Raw genomic sequence first — 20,139 nt, 5'->3', positions numbered from 1 at the left:
TCGTGCCTCACATTTTTGGGAGTTTGTAGTCAAGGTCATTCTTTTAGAAAAAGTTATGAGAGTAAAAATGAATTCCTCTGGGGCCCAAATGTATTCCTTTTACAGGGATTTCTTTCAAAAGGGAACTTGATACCATGAGAGAAATGATGTGTGGTTGAGGCCAAGTGGGCCATAATAATGAAATTACAATTGGAGTTTGGTTTGTCGACCATGGGCATATCTGATTGATGGAATTGGTCAGGCTAAAAGTGACGCTCTATCTATTGTTTCCCTACCCATCCTTATATATACATAGATGTAACTAGATATATCTATCTGTCCGCCTTTCAAGGTAACAATGTTCATATTTCTTTCTAAAATGAGCTTGTCACACGTCGGTCAATATTTTCCAACATTGACTGATTTTTAAGCTCTCTCGATGTTTTCAGTGAACAGCGTATATTTTTCGCTTAATACCTAAGTTGCGTGGGAGAAAACAATAACACTTTTTCTTTAGTGGGGTAGCTTCCTGTTTCTGACTTGAAAAAAAGCATTACAAATACAAAAGGTTCTGTTTAAGGTGCTTATAATCGCTCTGTACCCGTTGTTCCAGTGCCATTCATATGGCCAGCTTTTACCCACTGGCACGTTACACATTATCACTTGTGTATTGTATGTGTTCAATTTTCTGACCTGGCGATAGGTGTCGAAAATAACAAAAAAGGAATAACCATTTTTATAAAAAGTTTTTTTTTTTTAAATGTCTTGTACTAAATTTTCTATGGTGCTTTGATCAAAATAAAAGTGTCTTTTTTATACACAACCAAGTAGTGGTATAGTGTGTTCTAAGAAACTGGATGTCACCTGGAATTTATAAACATTAAGTTAGTATTGTGTTTGACTTCTTTGACTCATGACATTGTATAAAGACTTTCCCTAGACATTGGAGTCAATATGGTTTCGCTTTTGACTAGACTTGTAGGAAATACTTTATTTTTACCTGTATTGTATTGATGATCTGCTAGAGGTATAACCAGAGCAAAGCAGCCTTTTGGATAGTTTTCTATTGCATTGGCGAGGTACTGTGGTGCCAAAATGAGGTCAATACAATTCCAAAACAAGGGTACTTAATACTTTTTCTCCACATAGACAGTTTCTTTGCAAATGTCCAGTCGACCCTTAACTTCTTAAATTGCATAAGGGAAGCTAAGAGCATATCTTTGAGACACCTTTTCCCTGTTTCCATTTTGTTTTTTTAAAAAAAAGAGATTGGGGACAGCAAAGAAGTGGTGTTGGTCTATTTAATGACAGAACATACCTTTCACTGTTTCCTTATTTTCTTCTGATACGTTATGCTATATGTGCAGTCATCATTTGGATAACTCCTAAAGCAAATATACACGGTACCTTTTAGTGCATAGGGCAAATGGTTCACCAGGGAGCGCAATATAGCTTCTGTCCTGTGGCTTTAAGATACATTGGGCCTCATTACCATCCTGGCGGCCACGGTATGAACAGTCCCGGTAAGGCACCGGCACCGTTCATACCGGGCCGCCACATTACGAGTTTGCTTGCGGGTGGCGATATGCATGTCTGGTCTGGCCAGACGTGCATACTGCCACCCGCGAGCAGACCAGGATGCTAACAACGGACCCATCCTCCCCATTCCCATTGAGTCCTACGGAGGCTCAAACGGTAATGGGAACGAACCGGGTCCCGAAAATGGGAATTACCGGGCCCGCAAAAGTCAAAATGGCCGGGTAATTCCCTTTTTTCAGGACCCGGACCCGAGTTTGGAGGTAGCCATGCCGGTAATGGAGGCATGGCTACCTCCAAACTCGTAATGAGGCCCATTATATCTTCCACACACTTGACTTTACTGTGAGCCAGAAATATCCCATATGACTATACTTTACCATCAAGCCTAAATATTGCTTATGTGACACACTGCAGCAATTTAATAATATTAAGTTACTTTTCGGTAATTATCTAGTTTATTACATATGATATGATATGATAGGTTATTTATAACGCTCTTGATACCCAGAGGTTTCTAAGCGCAGACATGGGGATCGAAACTATGTTGCTAACTATGTTGCTCCATTACGTCTTGTTTCCAAGGCGATCACGATGCCCCTGAGCTATCCCCCGAGCCCCAGAGGCTGACATCAGACTCAAGATACGCTGGTCACTATCAATAAAAGGACTAAACCTCATAAAGGTCTTCTGCCCGATTTGGGGGAATTGGGGATCATTTCCGTTTCTCTTATTTCTCATAGATAATGAAAAAATGAAGTGTCTTTCGGGGAGGAGTTAAAAAATGATATCAACATTATTGTCTTCTGGTTTTTGATCTTTCAAGGAAAAGTCCTTTGAAGAACTGTGCAGAGAATGTGTCCGTCCATTGTACATGCATTCATACACACCAGGAAATGGTGCTCTGAAGCGCACACACTGTTTGCTGGGCAGACACCGCAATCCAGTCTTTGTTGTGATAACATTTCCAGATATTCTCATCCATGTTATCTGTCATTGTGTTCTGCGTCAACTGCAGTGAATATGGCATTTGATGGAACTGGAGTTGAAAATCCCAGACTCCTATAAGTTAATTTACTGAACAACCCAACTTTTTCACTGTGTCGTTAAGTAAAGCTCTTTCTTCAATAGTTGGGACCCAGGACTCTTGGTCATGGAATTGGTCATGCACCGTTGCATGGTGTGGTCGCAGTTTGTGTCTACATGTACATGATATGTTATGTTACAGTGCATTTGTACAGCACCTTATATATGATTTGTATGATCTCAAAGCGCTGTGGGTTGAACGCCCTTGGGGACCGTAGTCCCGGTCGGTGGAGAGAGTTGGGTAGCATTGAGTGCTTAGGTGCACTTGGTATGTGTGCAGCCAGAGTGGTTTGTGCGGGGTTGGCCGCATTCTAATGCTAGGTGCGGTGCAGTGGTTGTGAGAGATCAGTGTAATCTGTGCAGCAAGGAAGGTGGTCTCTGAGTCTGCATTCTGGCTGCCGTGGGGCCTGTGTGAGAGGTTACGTGTGCAGCTAGGTTGATTTTTCATGGGGTATAACTGCGTTCTAACAGACTTTTGAGGTGGTTAAGGATTAGTGTAGGTATGTGTGCAGCTAGGCTGAAATTGATCGAGGGGTATATCTGCGTTCTATTGTTTGTTGGTGTAAAGTGGAGAGCAAGCATATTGGTAGGAATGAGTGTCTGTGATTACTTGTAGGAGGCCCCCGTTGCAGGTTAATTTCAGAGCTCGAAGAGCAGACCGTGTCTGTCTGGTAGTTCGCGGTAGTGGATCAAGGCTGGTGTGGAATAAGGACGGTCCTTTTCCAGGGGTTCTGTTTTAGGTGTCAGCAGGCCTATTTTCCGGGTCCCTGGCATGGTTTATGGCGGGAGGCTGGGTAGTTCCTGGCTCTGATTATCGCATTATTCTCCAGAGTCCAGCCAAGCCTAGTCGCTATTGCGCCTCCAGCGTGGGAGTTCTTGGCCTTATTCCTAAGTAGGCCAGGGTTCCCTCATTTGATCACATACCATTTTATGTGACTGATAGGTGGCATGATATGACATAACCATAATGTTTAACCATAAGTGCTATGAGGTTCTGCAGTGGTGGCTCTGTGAGATGATACCCACACAGGTTGGAATGGAACAGAGCCAGACGTAGTTTGCTGGCGGGGGGCCTGCAAGGTTGGCTTTGCGTGTTAGTTCCTAGTTGGGTAATGTTTTACAGGAGCGGGTGCTATCGCATTTAGCTGTCTGTTTGAGGAGCTATTGAGCTCAGGGAGTGTGTTGGTGTGGAGGGTCTGCAGATAGGTTTGTATGATAGCGGTTGGTATCTCCTGGAATTATCGAGCTATGCTTCCTTATAGGAGGTAGTGAGTATGCTTGGCTATGGGTATTGTTGAGTTCTGGAAATCCATATAGAGAATCAGAGAGAAAAGAAGCCGGGAGGGACGTTATAGGGGGAAAATATCTTCTGGAGTGCTCCCTGGTTTAAGCATACAAATTGTGCATACTATTGGTGAAAGGAGATGAACCATTTAAGTGCTTGGCATGAGTCAACCATTTAGATCTCCAATGAGAGAAAAAGCATGTTGTGGTGTTGGATGCTGATTGGACCGTATGATCATCAATGTCTCCCCAGCATCTCTGGTACTTAACTACTTGACACGTGGACAATTCAGTACTGTCTCTGTGTGATGGAGGCCATGTTGAATACTTATGCCGTAGGGGAATTGGGATTGAGATGTAATAGTTTCTGTACAAAGAGTAGGTTTGTAATGAGGTATTAGCTTTGGAGTTTGTTGTCACTGATGCTGTGTAGGTTTTCCGCAGAGTGGGAAGACCTGTTCAATTCAGGGTGTCAGTTTCAGTGACAGAGCACAGTGAAACCCTACTGGTTTTGATCCCAAAGAGGCAAACTGGCTGTTGTTTTCCTTATGCTCTCCTGCGCTATGGCGTGGGGATCTGATTGGAGATCGGATTCTTTGGGGGAATTTGGTAGTGATGTCGTGGGACACTGTGGTAAGAGTTCTCTCAAAGTCTAATTACAATGCCCATGGCCAATGTCGTAAATCATTGCACCCGTCTTCGGTGCAGTGGGAGGGCTTGGCGTGGCTGGGCAGAGTGACATGTTGGATGATTTGAACGCTTGTCTATAATTGATTGTTGAATATGCGTTACCATGGTGCGTGCCGTGGGATTACGTTTTAGATGGGATTTGAAGTTGATCAATGCAATGTCTGCATTGATTGTAGTTTCAATGGCAGCTGGTTATGGAGTTGCTTAACAGCATTGACCAGGTCAATAGCTTATGTTTTGGCAATTTACATTGTCAGGACTGTCTTTTTTTCTTTGTGACCAATGCCCGGTGTCCTCTTTTGTATTGTAATACATTACATTGATCTATTCTTCTATCCAGGATATCTTTTGTCTCCTGATTTTCCTGCTTCCTCATAGGTTGCTCAGGTAAGCACCTGGATCTTCATTGGTTCAGATTTAAATCTACTTGAATGAAGCAATACTATGCAGGGCATGGGATTGTGTCACAGGTGATTGGTGAATGCCCTCCTTGTAAGCCATTCAACATACGAGTCGGGTGCCATGAACCATTTGTGTTTTACCCAACATTTCACTTCCTTCTTAGGATGCATACATGCACTGGGTGGTTGTATAGCTGATCTTGTTAGAAGGAAGTGAACACCCGTCCTCCCTTTATGCACAGGGCAGAGCATTCTGGGAAAGAAAGCTTGACAAGTCATAAATGTGCACCAAAAAAAGATTTCCTTCTGGAAAAAAAAGGTAAGTTGCAAATTAGCTCCTGTAAAGAAAGAATAATGCTGAAACAAAGAAAAGATACATGTAAGAATGCATGAGCAATACATTGATGAAGGAATGAGACATGCTAACCATGTTATTCACCATCAACGCCTCGCTGCCGCCACGCCAGCTGTTAAGGATTAGCCCACGCATCCCAGCATAGCCTCTGTCTATTTTGGATGCAGGTGTTAGTAAGGTTAGCTCAAGCCAAGTTGCTCGTACCGATCTCACAGAGGTCCCCTCCGTAGCTGGGAAGGCATAAGCATGTGAAAGAGTCGATGCCATCAACGCAGGTGGCTCCATTCAGACAGGGGCTGGGGAGGCACACATCAGTGTCTGCAAGAAATCAAGGGTCTGCCGTTAGGACTCCTGGCAGCGAATGTGACAAAAAGGAGAGCGCATCTGGCCACTTGTTCTGGGATCGTTTGAGCTGTTGCTGCTGCTGCTGCTGGTAGTTTGCAATGCATTGTGGGTGCACATGCATAAATTAGTTGCACACATTTCCAGAAAGGGTTGGCCGATCTATGCACCCTGACTATTGGGTATACAGTGTTTATATCGAATCCTGTATGTCGAAACCCCATATATCTAATCTTTTATCTTGAAAACCTTTATATCGAATATATTTAGGGTGGGGTAAAGGGTTACATTTTTTGGGTAAGTGGTCGAGATGGGTTTTTAGTGGTTGTAAACAGGGGTTTAGGGGGTACCTCCCCAGCTCCCCAAAAAAATGCATTCACTATAACGGTTTTAAAGATAAAAGATTCGATATATGGGCATTCGGTATACATTACCTCGGTATAAAGATATGTAAACGACTATTGAGGTTCTTATATTTTGAGTTTTTTGCTTTATTCGTTTCTTATTCTGCATAATACATGGAAGGCCAACACTGAACGCATGCTAGGTATTGCTCGGTGGTCACCATATATTAAATCTATATGTGAAGGCTGTTGACCACTTCTTCGTGGTATTAGATATTTGTAACCTTCTAACTTCTTATCCGGATAAGCCATCACCAAGTAATTTAATAAGACATCTGGTGTTTCCACCTGGAGGAAAGTTCTTCAGTTGGTAAGGCAATTTAACACACTCCAAAGCTTTTGCAGGCTGTCTATTTATTTGGTCAGGAATTGGGAAACTGGGCTTGTCAAAATTCCTTTATCTTCTAAGTAGTGCATTTCTGTGCAAATGGCTTTTTGCATGTTGTTTCCACCAACATGCAAAATGTTCAAGCCTGCTGCACTGTGGGGAAGGGCAGGTGCATTGTGGCGTGCACACCGTATTTACTAAGGAATGTGTACCGTCTCAGCCTCCCACTCTGGCCATGTCTGCATTGTTGGCCAGGTGCAGGGGTCACTGTGTTGCACATCGGGGGGTCTTTACATATTCCTGCCTGCATTGCCATGCCCATACAGGAAATGCTTGTGCTTGGCATGGTATTGTACAAAACTACCTACTACCAAAAGTTCGACCCCCAATTTTTCTCATATATATGTGGGGGGGGGTAAAGTGAATAAAAAATGTATAGGGGTAAGGTGAGGGGGCTCTCCCCCAGATATATATTTGCAGAAAATTGGAAGAAAAAAAAACAGACTTTTGGGAGCCAAACTTTTCGGTTCAGTAAAATCGCGTAGATCCGCTTGGCATGAGTGTTTTCATTCATACAATGAAGAGATCATATTCTCTGGTTTCAATTTAAAGTAGTGGATGTGCAAATAAGGTGTCGAAAATTTCAACTACACCCTCCAGTTTTGCACCTCGGCTTCTCCAATTCCCCAAGCTGCTCTGCTTGTTTTCAGGACCTAAGACAGGCTGAAGGCAGCCAATGTAGACAGATTGTTCCGGCACCTTGGTCGAGATATTGCTTTCCCTTTATTCAACCCTCAATGACGCAGGACTCTTCAGCAGCCACAGACTGCATTGAGCGGCTCCACCACCCAGTATGACCTGTGCCTACAACGGGCACCTCCAATATGATTGCCATACACACAGCTATGTTTTCTATAACATTTGAGAGCCTTTTGTCATATTGTACTGCACATTCTGTTATGTGTAGATGACATGCCCTTTGGAAGTGCCCAAAGATTCAGTGCTATACTATAGACATGTTTATACAGAGGTCTACCACCTCTGGCTCTCCAGATGTTTTGGACTATGTCTCCCATCAGCCCAACCCATCATAGTCCGTTGTGAAGGATCATAGGAGCTGTAGTCAAAAACAAATGGAGAGCCACAGGTTGCAGGCCATGGTTTACAGGAACACTGATCCCTCAAGTGGTTTACAAACCCTCTAATGTAAGCCATGCCCCAGATAAGATTTTGAAGAAAGAAGTATTTTTTATTAACTAGTTGGAAAGTGGGGAGTAAAAGGGAATTTAAGGGAGTAAAGAATCAATTCCTAATCTCAACCTAACTATTTTTTATTAAGTAAAAATAAATGTGTAATTTTTAAAACATATTTTTTGTTGGACTCCTTATTTTCTTTTAATACAGTGATTAATGTGAATGAATAAATGCACTTTTCGCTTCAAGTCCCCATTATTGCCAACAATAACATATGCAGTTCTCATGTTTGTGGCGCGTGCAATGGATGCTGCTGGTGTGGACACATCATCAGAGAAGTGCTGGTGGCCTCAGAGCACACACCTGCAGACTGTTACTCAGCATTTGTTTTCTTAGGAGTATTGGCTTAGTATTGGACTGGTGATTTTAGGGAGTGCAAAGGACATATGCTCCACCTATCTGAAGGCGTGAATGTGAGTCTGTAGAATTTAGTATTTAGTATTTATTTTATTTAAAAAGCGCAACCAGGCCCTAGGGCATCCGGGCGCATCACTTAGGTTACAACATGGTAGAGGCAGACATATCATTACAGTAACTTACAGTTATATACATACACAGAAAGTACAGGATGAACAGTTTCCTATTTACACAAAGCTGGTGGCTATCAGTGGCTGGTGGCTAGCGAGTGGTCAGGGGTGAGTCTTGGGTGGAGGGCCAGGTTTTAGCCATGTTTTTGAATCCCAGGAAAGAGGGTTCTTCTCTTAGCGGGTTAGGATGCGAGTTCCAGAGTTTGGCAGCCATTACTGGGAAACTGGTCCCACCAGCTCTCTGGAGGTTGAAGCGTGGTATGGTTAGGCAATTAATCTGAGCAGTTCTGCGGGGTCTGATAGCTCTATGGAGAGAGAATCTGTTGGCAAGGTAGCTAGGTGCTTGGTTAGAGAGGCATTTGTGAGTGAGAGCAAGTGTTTTCAGGGAGATACATTGTGATAGTGAGAGCCAGCGTGTACTACGTCTGGTGTCTGAGATATGTTGGTTCCTGGGAATATTTAATGCAGCTCTGATGGCATTATTTTGGCTAATTTTTAACTTCTTTATGTTACAAAGGTTGGTGCCTAGATAGAGGGCATTACAATAATCAATTTTTGACAGTGCCAGTGTCCTGGCTAGTATAGTGCAGTTTTATGGGGATAATAAAGGCCGACTGGCTGTGATCAATTTACAGGTGTAGGCAGCTGCAGAGGCGACTGCGTTAGTTTGCCTGGCCACGAATAGTGTGGAATCAATGTAAATACCTAATGTTTTAGTTTCCTTGGAGACCTTGATAGTGTTGCCATCAATGGTGAAGGAATTAAACAGGGGGTCTAGTCTGTGAAGTTTTTGGTGTGATCCGAGAATGAAGAGCTCTGTCTTTTCATCATTCAGACCGAGTCCGTGCTGTGTCATCCAGGCTTGGATGACTTGATAAATGGAATTCACAGCAAGCGAGTCAGTTATGTAGTCTCCTGTGATAGGGATGAGTATCTGGGTGTCGTCAGCATAATTAGTGTATGTGACACCCAGATAGTCCAGAATATCGAAAATAATGGCTTTGTAAACACATTGTACAAAGTGCGGGAGACACACGAACCTTGTGGTACCCCACAGGTGACTGGTGGTGAGGGTAAGGCTGCTGCTAGGGGGGAAAAAACCTGCATGGATCTGTTGTCCTGAAACAAACTGATCCAGGCTGTTGCTTTATCCACAAATTGTGCAGCTAGTTTAAGTTTCAGTACCGTGTCGTGGTAGAAACCCGGATTGCCTCAGTCCCAGGAGATTGTTGGATTCAAGGGGCCTCATTACAACTCAGGCGTTAAGGGTTAACGCCACCGTTAACCCTTAACGCCTGATTCTGATTTTAACGCCTGCTTTTAGCAGGCGTTAAAATCCATGGCGCTAACCTGCCATGGTGCTAATTACGCCGCCGTAATTTACGGCGGAGTAGTTAGCGCCTTCCCCACTCCCATGGGGCAAAAATGGGAATGGGGAAGGGAAAATGGGAAATGGGGATTTACCGCCCCACTCACCTTGGAATGGGGCGGTAAATCCAACAGAGTTTACACCATGGTGGTAAAGTTGGTGCACTTAGCACCAAGGTTGTAATGAGGCCCACGGTGTTCTTGAATCTGTAAGTAAGCAGCTCAATCAATGATTTTTAGAAGAAAAGGCACCGTAGTGATGGGCCTGTAATCCAGGCAATACAAACAAAATATATTTGTAATAACGCTTGGCCATATTGCTGTGGATGACGAGTGCGCATGATGCAGTCATCAAAAGGTCCCCCTTGAATGCTTCCATATCACAGTTCCTTATATGGGTATCCTATGAAATCCATTAATTCCTTTCATGCTCTGTACTTAACCTGAACATTGACGCAGCTGGTATAGGGGGCTCATTACACGCTTCCCGGTATCCTTCCGGTAGTTCCAGCGAGATCCTGAGGAACAAATGTGCCGTCTCCAACACCCAATATCCCGGTGTTCCTGGGTTTTAATGGGTGGCTGAGACGATGGTAAATCCCCATTCCCACAGAGTTCCATAGGATACCGGTGCCTGTGATTGTGGCAATTGGTCAGGCCTGCTGGTAGATTACAGGCCCTACCAGCAGACTTGGATCTGGCTGGTCCAGAAAGATGCCAGTGCATATTGTTACCAGCACCTTATTTCCGGACCGGCCAACTCGTAATGAGGGCTATATTTCTGAGAAGTGAGCTGATTCTTTTAATGCAATATATTTGACCTTAGACGAATGCCTGATAGTTAATAAGCCAGTGTGAAGAATGGTGGTGGACAAGAGGTTTAGAGTTTGAGTTGCTGGCAGCCTTGTCTGAAAATGAACACGCTACAAGAGTTTGAGATTTGGGCTTCCTGCCTTGTAGGCCCATATTGTGCTTGTATGGTGATTGCCAGGGCTCTTGTATCTTGTACATAAGGACACCACCACATGTAATTTCCTTCTGCTAAACCAGAAGTGTATTGTCTTGAGTGCTAGCCATCTTTTATCGCAAGGACAAAGTCTTGCATCCTAAACTAAAAGCTTGTTTGTAAACGTACAATCGTATTTCACATTTTCTTTATTCAAAGATGAGTTTTAAGGTTAAAAAAATGCATCTTTGAAAATGGTCTTCAAAACAATATTTAGCTATGTTTTGAATGTCTCTCTTCTGGAAATGCACAGGGTTGTTCTGGCACATAGCCTAATTCTAGCAGACACCTTTGGTTTTTCTTGTGAGCAGGCAGCAGCAGCAGCAGCAAACATCACCAATTGAAAATGGAAACCAAGGGAACAAGTGGAAGGTTTCTCCTTTTTAATAAGCAACAGCATCTATTAATTTGAAGCACGCCATGGAAACTGCAAAAAAAAGCAAGGCGCCGAAGCAAGATAAATAGCAGAGCATCATGGGCTATATTCGGCTATGATGCCTTCATGACATATTAAGCATTTCCGCCAGCTGTGTACATAGGTCGTTGGTTGTGGCCTCTCATAGCACATGTACAAGTCCTGAAAGAGCAGAAAAGAAACACGAGTACCATAACACAATGCAGAATAATGTACAACATGGTAACATGTATTTAAGCCACGTCCACGTGTTCTGATTGAAATCCGAATGCAACTTTTCCTCCACCTGCAGTTGCCCAAACACACACATGTTCATCAGGGTCTGCAACCTTTGGCTCGTTTGGGCTACAATTCCCATCAGCCCAAGCCATCATAGTCAATGGTGAGGGATCACGGAAGGCATAGTCTAAAACATCTGCGAACCAAAGGTTCAGGCCCCTGTCAAGAGGGAAATTCCCTTCTGTAAGCCACACTTGAGAAATCGTAAAGACAAACTTGAGAGCACTTGAGTGCACTTGAGCGCACTTCAGTGCACTTGTACACAGGGGTGCAACTCTAGCAAGTAATGTAATAAAAACAGTTTTGCTTAATGGGGATATCTTTGTAAAGTGCATATTGTCAGTTGCTTGGAAGACCTCTGCCCATTGGTTATCAAAGGGTCACATTGTTCTTCGATTCACAGCTCATTTTCCCAGTCTTCTTTTTCATGCAGTATATGCCATACTTGAATGGAATCAGAGGATGTGTTTAGTGGCCTGTCCTGAGCAAAGCATCATTCTTGATCATGTAGGGTGCAGATTGCGAAAAAACATAGAGGCAGATTTAAAAAAGTTTCATGAAGTGTAAGTGAGCTGTTCACCTGGAAAGAGTCAGACTAAATGTATGCCGAGATTTACAACACAAACTACATTTGTAGAAAATGCATTCAGAACTTTGAAAGCTATGTGAAAATGCCAACCTTGCACATTTGTAACTACCAAATCTGAAAAAGTGGGCATTGTAAGGGTTGTGCTCGAGAAGGGCAAATGTTGGTGCATATGTACCAGGTCGTAACACCCACACCATTGCCACTGACAGATATTTGCAGATGCATTTCCCACATGTATCTGCCGAAGTAAGTTACAACTTAGTGATCTATGTTAAGGCGTTGCCAAATGTGTGGAAAGTGCTCCAACCGCTGTTAAACTGGCAGCATGTGTGCAGAAAATATCAACAGACATGGGGACATTATTTACAGTTGAGTGAACAAACATTTTAAAGGTAAACACTTTTAGATCTCAATTGCACAGCATGTAACTCGGACATTGCATGGATTATGCGCACGAAAGTCAACATTTCCAGGCATAAGTGGGTTTCCTTTGTGAATACCATTTACACTTGTACTGCGCTGTCACACTTAAAAGTACATTACACATGCAGTAACACACACATGCACTCCCTTATCTTCATGAATCAGCCCCCTTGTATTAGATCAGAGATCTGCAACCTGCTTCTGTCCAGATATTTTGGACTAAGACTCCCATATTGTGTCTAGGGCTGAGGAGAGTTGTAGTCATAAACATTAGGTGAGCCAAAGGTGCCAGACACTACCTATACAGTATCCGTTGGCCCTGAAGAAGCTCTCAATTTTTGGGTTACTGAAAAGTGTTATGCCCACCATGTGAAACATGTGTCGGCCGAGTTTTGCTTTTTAGAGTTATACGCCTGGAAATACACCATTTTTCCTTGGCAAGGCAACTCTCCCTCTTTTCTACACATTGGGCCTCATTACGAGTTTGGAGGTAGCCATGCTGTCATTACCGGCATGGCTACCTCCAAACTCGTGTCTGGGTCCCGAAAAAAGTGAGTTACCGGGACATTCCGACTTTTGCGGTCCCGGTAATTCCCATTTTCGGGACCCGTTCCTGGTACATCCCCATTCCCATTTGAGCACCCATAGGGCTCAATGGGAATGGGGAGGATGCAAACAAGAGACTTGTTAATGACGGGTCCGTTGTTAGCATCCTGGTTTGCTCGCGGTTGCCAGTATGCACGTCTTGCCAGACCAGACATGCATACCGCCACCCGCAAGCAAACTCGTAATGTGGCGGCCCGGTATGAACGGTGCCGGTACCATACAGGCATCGTTCATACCGCGGCCGCCAGGGTCGTAATGAGGCCCATTGTGATTTAGAAAATAATGAAGACAATTCGCTTGTTGTATGAATAAGACTCAAACCATTCAATTAATTAAAAACTGCCAGAAGAAGTGAATGACTGTGCCTCGGGTGATTTTGAGTTATTTTTGGAAAATGGCAAAATCTTTTTCAAACACATGCTAATCATACCTGTCTAATTAGGTGGCTCTGCCTACATCAGTGTCTGTCTTTATTTGTGGCACTGTAAATGCATCTGGTACTATTTTCCAGTTTAATGGTATCCAGTTTGTCAACCTACGAGGGATTAAAGGTCTAGTCAGCTTGACCGTCATTTAACCTGGTGACCTGCAGGTTGACAAAAAAGATTGCAGCAATGCTCACTTACGTCACTGAAAACAAATTACCAGCCCGTAACCATGCCCTTACTATATCAAAATCTATAACCCAGGCCACATTGATCACTTATCACCAGAGGTGTTGCTAGGTTTGGAAAAGATCTGGGGCTACGCTAACGCCGGGACTGTCGGGACTCAGGGCTAGCTAGTCATTTCGTTGTAGCCCCATAGCTCTATCTGGGGCTACAACCAAAAGACCCGGGGATATAGCCCCCCGGAGCATCCTCCTAGCAATGCCTCTACTTATTGCCCTGATGGATACAAACAGTAGCACAGTATGAGCTCCAGTATCCCAAACCTCTATGACTAGAACCGTCTATTACCAGAACCTGGTATTTTGGGTAATAGCACAATTTGATGAATCAATTGCCGGGTAATGAGGTTTTGAGGCCAGATAACAATTAGTGTATGGAATAGAGGTATTGAGGCCAGATAATAGTTAGTGTGTATGGCTTAGAGGTAATGAGGCCAGATAACAGTTAGTGTGTATGGCTTAGAGGTATTGAGGCCAGATAACAGTTAGTGTGTATGGCATAGAGGTATTGAGGCCAGATAACAGTTAGTGTGTATGGCATAGAGGTATTGAGGCCAGATAACAGTTAGTGTGTATGGCATAGAGGTATTGAGGCCAGATAACAGTTAGTGTTTATGGCATAGAGGTATTGAGGCCAGATAACAGTTAGTGTGTATGGCTTACAGGTATTGAGGCCAGATAACAGTTAGTGTGTGTGGCATAAAAGTAAACAGTGCAAAAAGCAAGGACGTGCTAGCCTATTGGTTTAATTTTTTGTCTCGCTGACATTCAGTTATCTAGCAGATTTGTTATCCGGCACCATTGGTTGTGCATTGGCACGGGATAATCTAGGTTCTCCTGTGCTTTCATATTTTCATTTTCATTTTGGATGTGCTTATTCCACATAACTGTGCCATAGCTGACCTCCGAGGTACAGCAATGCCAGGAGAAGACCCATCCAGTAGCAACCTGCTTCTTACCATATTATGAAAGTGTAAGTCAAATTGCAATATTGAATTTTAACTGTATGGTAATTTGGAACAACTGAACATAGATACGTCACCAATTACCGTGTGTAACCTGTGCCTAAATGCTTCTCTGCTTTAGGATCATGTGTGATTTTTATAAGAACAATGTGTCTTTTGCTATAAGAACAATACTTCTTTTGCTATTAGAACAATATGTCTTTTGCTATAAGAACTATAAGTCTTTTGTTATAAGAACAATATGTCTTTTGCTATTAGAACAATAAGTCTTTTGCTATAAGAACAAAAAGTCTTTTGTTATAAGGACAATACATCTTTTGCTATAAGAACAATACTTTTTTTGCTCTTACAACAATAAGCCTTTTGCTATAAGAACAATAGTCTTTTGCTATAAGAACAATACGTCTTTTGCTATAAGAATTGTTATAAGAACAATACGTCTTTTGCTATAAGAATTGTTATAAGAACAATACGTCTTTTGCTATAAGAACAATACGTCTTTTGCTATAAGAACAATAAGTCTTTTGTTATAAGAGCAATACGTTTTTTTCTATAAGAACAATAAGTCTATTGTAGGCAGCGGGTACACAATTGTCAACGTACTATTGTATAAAATGCTTGCATTTTACAACATGTCAACTAGTCTTCACTTACCTTCAGTGTCAGTCATTTCAGGGGACACTTGAGGAGGAACAGCAGTTAACGTTGGTGGAGTGGTGTCGTAAATTGTTGGAATGTCTGTCGGTTCTTCAGAGAGAGGTACTGCAGATGATTCAACTTCTTGCTTAGCCTCCTCTGGGCCTTCGGGGTGCTGTGTTAGTTCAAAATCTGGGATTCCAGTGGTAATAATGATGTCTGGCACAGAGGTTTCACCTGAAACATCTAGCGCAGATAGGGCAGATGGTCCTGAAATATCCCCGCTCGCTCCCGTGCTTCCGTCTGGAACCACTGATGGTGTAACGCTGATCAACGGAATTCCAGAGGGTTCCCCACTAATTCCATGAACTCCAGAAGCATCACCACTGATTTCTCCAGATGCAGAAAGTCCACCACTTGTTTCAAAAATATATGGGAATGTTAACCCGCCCATCTCCTGTGACACAGTTGGCTTTGTCACAACCTCTATTAACTCTGAAGATATCAATGTGACCTCCGCAAGTCCAGATGTTTCACCGCTCATTTCAGAGATGGCTGAGTGCTCTCCGCTAGTGTCAACAAGTCCAGATGTTTCACCGCTCATTTCAGAGACGGCTGAGTGCTCTCCGCTAGTGCCACCAAGTCCAGATGGTTCACCACTCATTTCAGAGATGGCTGAGTGCTCTCCGCTAGTGCCACCAAGTCCAGATGGCTCACCACTTGTTTCTGCAGTGCCAGAGGCTCCTTCTATGAACCCACTTACATATGGGAATCCAGAGGTCTCTCCAGAACCCTCCCCTGATAGCAATCCACTTAGTTCTAGCACTCCAGATGGCCCTTCTCCTGCTTCTTGCTCCACAGGGGCCTGTGTCTGCATCTCAACCAACGTGGACTCTATTATGGAGATAGTAGGGAAACCAGACGCAAACCCACTGCCATCATATGCGCCAGATGGCATATATTCAATCCCAGAGGATTCCCCACTCAGATGACTTTCTCCACTTGGAAGACCACTTTGGTCTATGTCCCCACTAGCTGAACCGGCAATTTCATCAAATCCAGAAATAAAGCCACTGGTCTCAATAAGGCCAGAGGATTGCCCACTGATGTCAAAAATACCTGATTCTGCACCAGACAGTTCTCCCTCTCCAGACATTATTCCACTAAATTCCACAGACCCTTTTCCTTCTTCTTCTCTACTTGTAGGGGGCGTTAGTTCTACCAACCCGGTATCAACAAAGGTGATCCCAGAAGCTTCACCACTTTCATAACTGATGCCAGAAACCAGTCCACTTATGTCCGATTCTCCACTGAATGTGGGCTCCTTGGAAAGATCTCCACTCATGCCAAAGATTCCAGATGTTTCCCCACTAAAATCAACTATTCCTGAATGCTCTCCACTCATGCCAGATGCTTCTCCACTGATATCTATAATAGGCAATGGTTCTCCGCTAGCTTCACTGATCCCAGACTGCTCTCCACTAAGGTCAATGATACCAGACAGTTCCCCACTGCTTTCAGTCATCCCAGAAGGCTCTCCACTTACATCAATCATTCCAGATATGTCCCCACTGGCATCCACCCCTCCAGATACTTCTCCACTAATCTCAAATATCGCAGATGACTCCCCGCTTATATCGAAAGGTGCAGATGAATCGCCACTAATGATAATCCCAGATTGCTCTCCACTTGCTTCAAATACTCCAGAAGATCCACCACTTGCCTCAATTAGTCCTGAATGTTCCCCACTGATATCAAACCCTGATGGCAATCCACTGATGCCCAAATCACCGGATCCAAATCCGGACAGAGACCCTACACCGCTGATTTCAATTGTTCCTTGCCCTTCGGTTTCCTTTTCTGGTCGTTGTGTTACACCCTCGACCCAAGGAGTATCCACGTGTGTGATGGTTGGGAAGCCAGATGGAAGTCCACTGATCTCTTCGATTCCAGATGGGAATCCACTTATCAACTCAATCCCAGAAGCCTCACCACTGATATCTGGTATTCCAGAAGGCATTCCACTGATATCTGGTTCTCCACTAATTTCTAATTCACCAGAGGGCAGTCCACTGAGCTCAGAAATTCCAGACTCTCCCCCTGATATAATTTCCTCCCCAGAAGGAAAGCCACTAATTTCAATGATACCAGAAGTGGTCCCACTAATCTCTATTTCACCTGATGGCAGTCCACTCTCCACAACCTCTCCTGATGGCAGGCCACTTATATCAACCTCTCCAGAGGGAAGGCCACTGATATCAAGCTCACCAGAGGGCTGGCCACTGACTTCAAGCTCTCCAGATGGCTGGCCACTGATATCAACCTCACCAGAGGGTTGGCCACTAACATCAACTTCCCCAGACGGCAGACCACTGGCATCAACCATTCCAGAAGGCAGGCCACTGACATCCTCCCCAGAAGTGATGCCTATTCCAGACGGCATTCCACTTTCTCCAACACCTGATGGTTCACCACCAATTCCTGAGACTCCTGATAAATCTCCACTGGCGATTGGTTCTCCGCTTACACCTGAAACTCCAGATGCGTCTCCAGAGGTTGCACCACTGGCTGATGGTTCTCCAGAGGGTTCCCCTGATGATACACCACTGGCTGGTACAGATGACTCTCCGCTTACGAATTCTGGAGGCATAGTGACAGGTGGAATGGCCGAAGGGCTCACTGTAAAATAGAAAACATTTACAAAATGAGGTCTTTGAATGTCTATAGTACATATATTATTTACATATCAAACACGTTTACAGCTATTCATCCATTCATATAAAAAGTACAGTCGATGGCTGGAAACCTGGAAAACAATAGATCATACATATTTATTCTTTGTTTTACGAGGCACCACATGCATATGAGAATGTTCATAATATAAATAAATCGCATATTGAACTTCTTTTTTAAGTGCAGGCCCTTTTCTAAATTACAGTACTACGCGTATGATGAAGGGGCATTTCTTAAGACGTAGTATGGAGAGAATGGGCCTCATTACGACCCTGGCGGTAGAGTGATAAGGGCGCCGGTAGTGCTGCCAGTGCCATTATCACTCGACCGCCACCTTACAAGTTCTGCTCGCGGGCCTCCCTGTACGCCTGGTCAGACCAGACCTGCAGAGCGGCACCCGCTAGCAGAACAGGATGCTAACAAAGGTCCCGTCATTAGCGGGTCCCTGTTGTTAGCATCATCCCCATTCCCATTGAGCCCTATGGGGGTTCAAATGGGAATGGGGACGTACGGGGTCCGGGTCCAGCAAATGTGAATTACCGGGCCCGCAAAGGTCAGAATGGCCCGGTAATTCTAATTTTTCGGGACCCGGACCTGAGTTTGGGGGTAGCCATGCCGCTAAAAACGGCATGGCTACCTCCAAACTCGTAATGAGGCCCATGTATAGATTTTTGCATGTTGTGGTGCCACTGCTATTAGCAATGATTGTGGTTTAAAAACACGATTCCTTTCATTATCTTAATTTGAAGAGAGAACTCTCATAGGCCTCCGTGGCAGGCAGGATAGTGCAAGCGGAAATAAATGTGATCTTGGCGATCTGCAGTAAGGGAAGGGAAATTCAGGGCCTGGGGTGGACTGGGTATCATAAGATGGCGTGGGCCATGGGGAACCTTACTGCTTTTCAGCAAACCTTGCATGATATGATTTGATATGATAAGGCATTTATGACGCGCCAATAGAAAAGTGTTTCAAGGCGCGAGGAGACAAGGGAGGGGAAACAGAGGGAAGACAGAGACAGCGGTCATACTAGGCCAGGTGATATTGAGATTGCGCAAGTGCAGGGGACGGGGGAAGGGGAAAAGTGCGGGACGGAAGGGGAGGGGCAGTGCAGTACATAGGATAACAGTAAAATAAATAAAGGCAATAAATAATAAATACAAGTGCGGCCAGCTGGTGGCAATTGCAAGGCTAAGTGCAGACATCAGGGATACAGAAACAGTCTCCGAATGCAACGGTTGCCAAGGGGTCAGTGCAGGTGTGCAACTGGCGGGGACAGGACCAGAGGGTCAGAGGGTAGCCAGGTAACCAGTGCAGTTTCAGATTCAACCAGGAGATCAGCAGGGGAGAGGAGTAGAGAAAGCAGAAGCAAAGAGGAAGGTCTTGAGGTGCTTCCGGAACCAGAGATGGTTCTCCTCAAGTTTTAGAGAGGCAGGGAGGCTATTCCAGAGGGAGGCCCCAGCAGAAGAAAGAGGTCTACCACCAACGCGCTGCTTGTAGTAGCGACTAACCCTGAGGGAGTTGGAGGCGGATGAGCGAAGAACTTGAGAAGGAAGATGTTTAGGAAGAGAGAGTTGAAGGTATTGAGGCCCCAGGCCACAGAAGGTCTTGTGGGCAATGCAGAGGGTCTTGCACTCAATCCTCACTGCCACTGGGAGCCAGTGCAGAGATTTCAGTCCTGCAGAGATACAATCCCTGGGCTTGAGGCCAAGGACAAGTTTTGCAGTCCTGTTTTGGATGAGTTGCAGAGGGCGGAGTGTAGTGGCAGGCAGATTTAGAAAGAGGCTGTTGCAGTAGTCTAACCTAGACAGAACCAGAGCTCTGGAGACAGTGGGCTTCTGGGGAAAGGACAGGAAAGGAAGAATATCTCTGAGGAGGTGCAGCTGTTAGTGTGCCTTCTTAGAGGCATCAGAGATGTGAGGAGAGAAGGAAAGTGTGGAGTTGAAGATGACCCGAAGTTTTTATCCTCCTAGGTGGGAGCAGGAAGAGGACTGAAGTGCGGATGACCAGCTAGAGAAGGAGAGAAACAGGAATCGTTGATTGATTCTTTAAATTATGACTTTTTTTTGTGCAAAGCAGTCAATTGAAATATCATCCTGAAATGAAATACACTTTTAAGCATGTGCATGTGCTCTCCAATTCAGTGTTTTGGAAATTTTCCATTATGCGCTTTGTGCATTTGAAATCACGGGCCTTGTGCATTTCTGCATTTCTGTATCTTTGTCATTCTGTCTAAGACCCACACTAAAGCTACATGTGAATGCTA

At 44.2% G+C, this 20,139-nt stretch overlaps 1 protein-coding gene across 1 annotated transcript in view; it reads right to left on the bottom strand.

The window, feature by feature from the left end:
- Positions 1-20,139, bottom strand: part of ACAN (aggrecan) — a 234,340-nt gene that overhangs the window by 26,391 nt on the left and 187,810 nt on the right. Inside the window, exons 12-13 of the mRNA XM_069624296.1 lie at positions 15,162-17,822; positions 5,536-5,649 (exon numbers count right to left, since the gene is read on the bottom strand). Coding sequence (XP_069480397.1) covers positions 5,536-5,649; positions 15,162-17,822 — 2,775 coding nt within the window. The remainder of the gene's footprint in view (positions 1-5,535; positions 5,650-15,161; positions 17,823-20,139) is intronic.

The sequence above is a fragment of the Ambystoma mexicanum genome, chromosome 11 (assembly GCF_040938575.1).
Source record: "Ambystoma mexicanum isolate Mex_15411 chromosome 11, UKY_AmexF1_1, whole genome shotgun sequence".
NCBI lineage: Eukaryota > Metazoa > Chordata > Amphibia > Caudata > Ambystomatidae > Ambystoma > Ambystoma mexicanum.
This window is presented reverse-complemented; position numbering and strand designations above follow the sequence as displayed.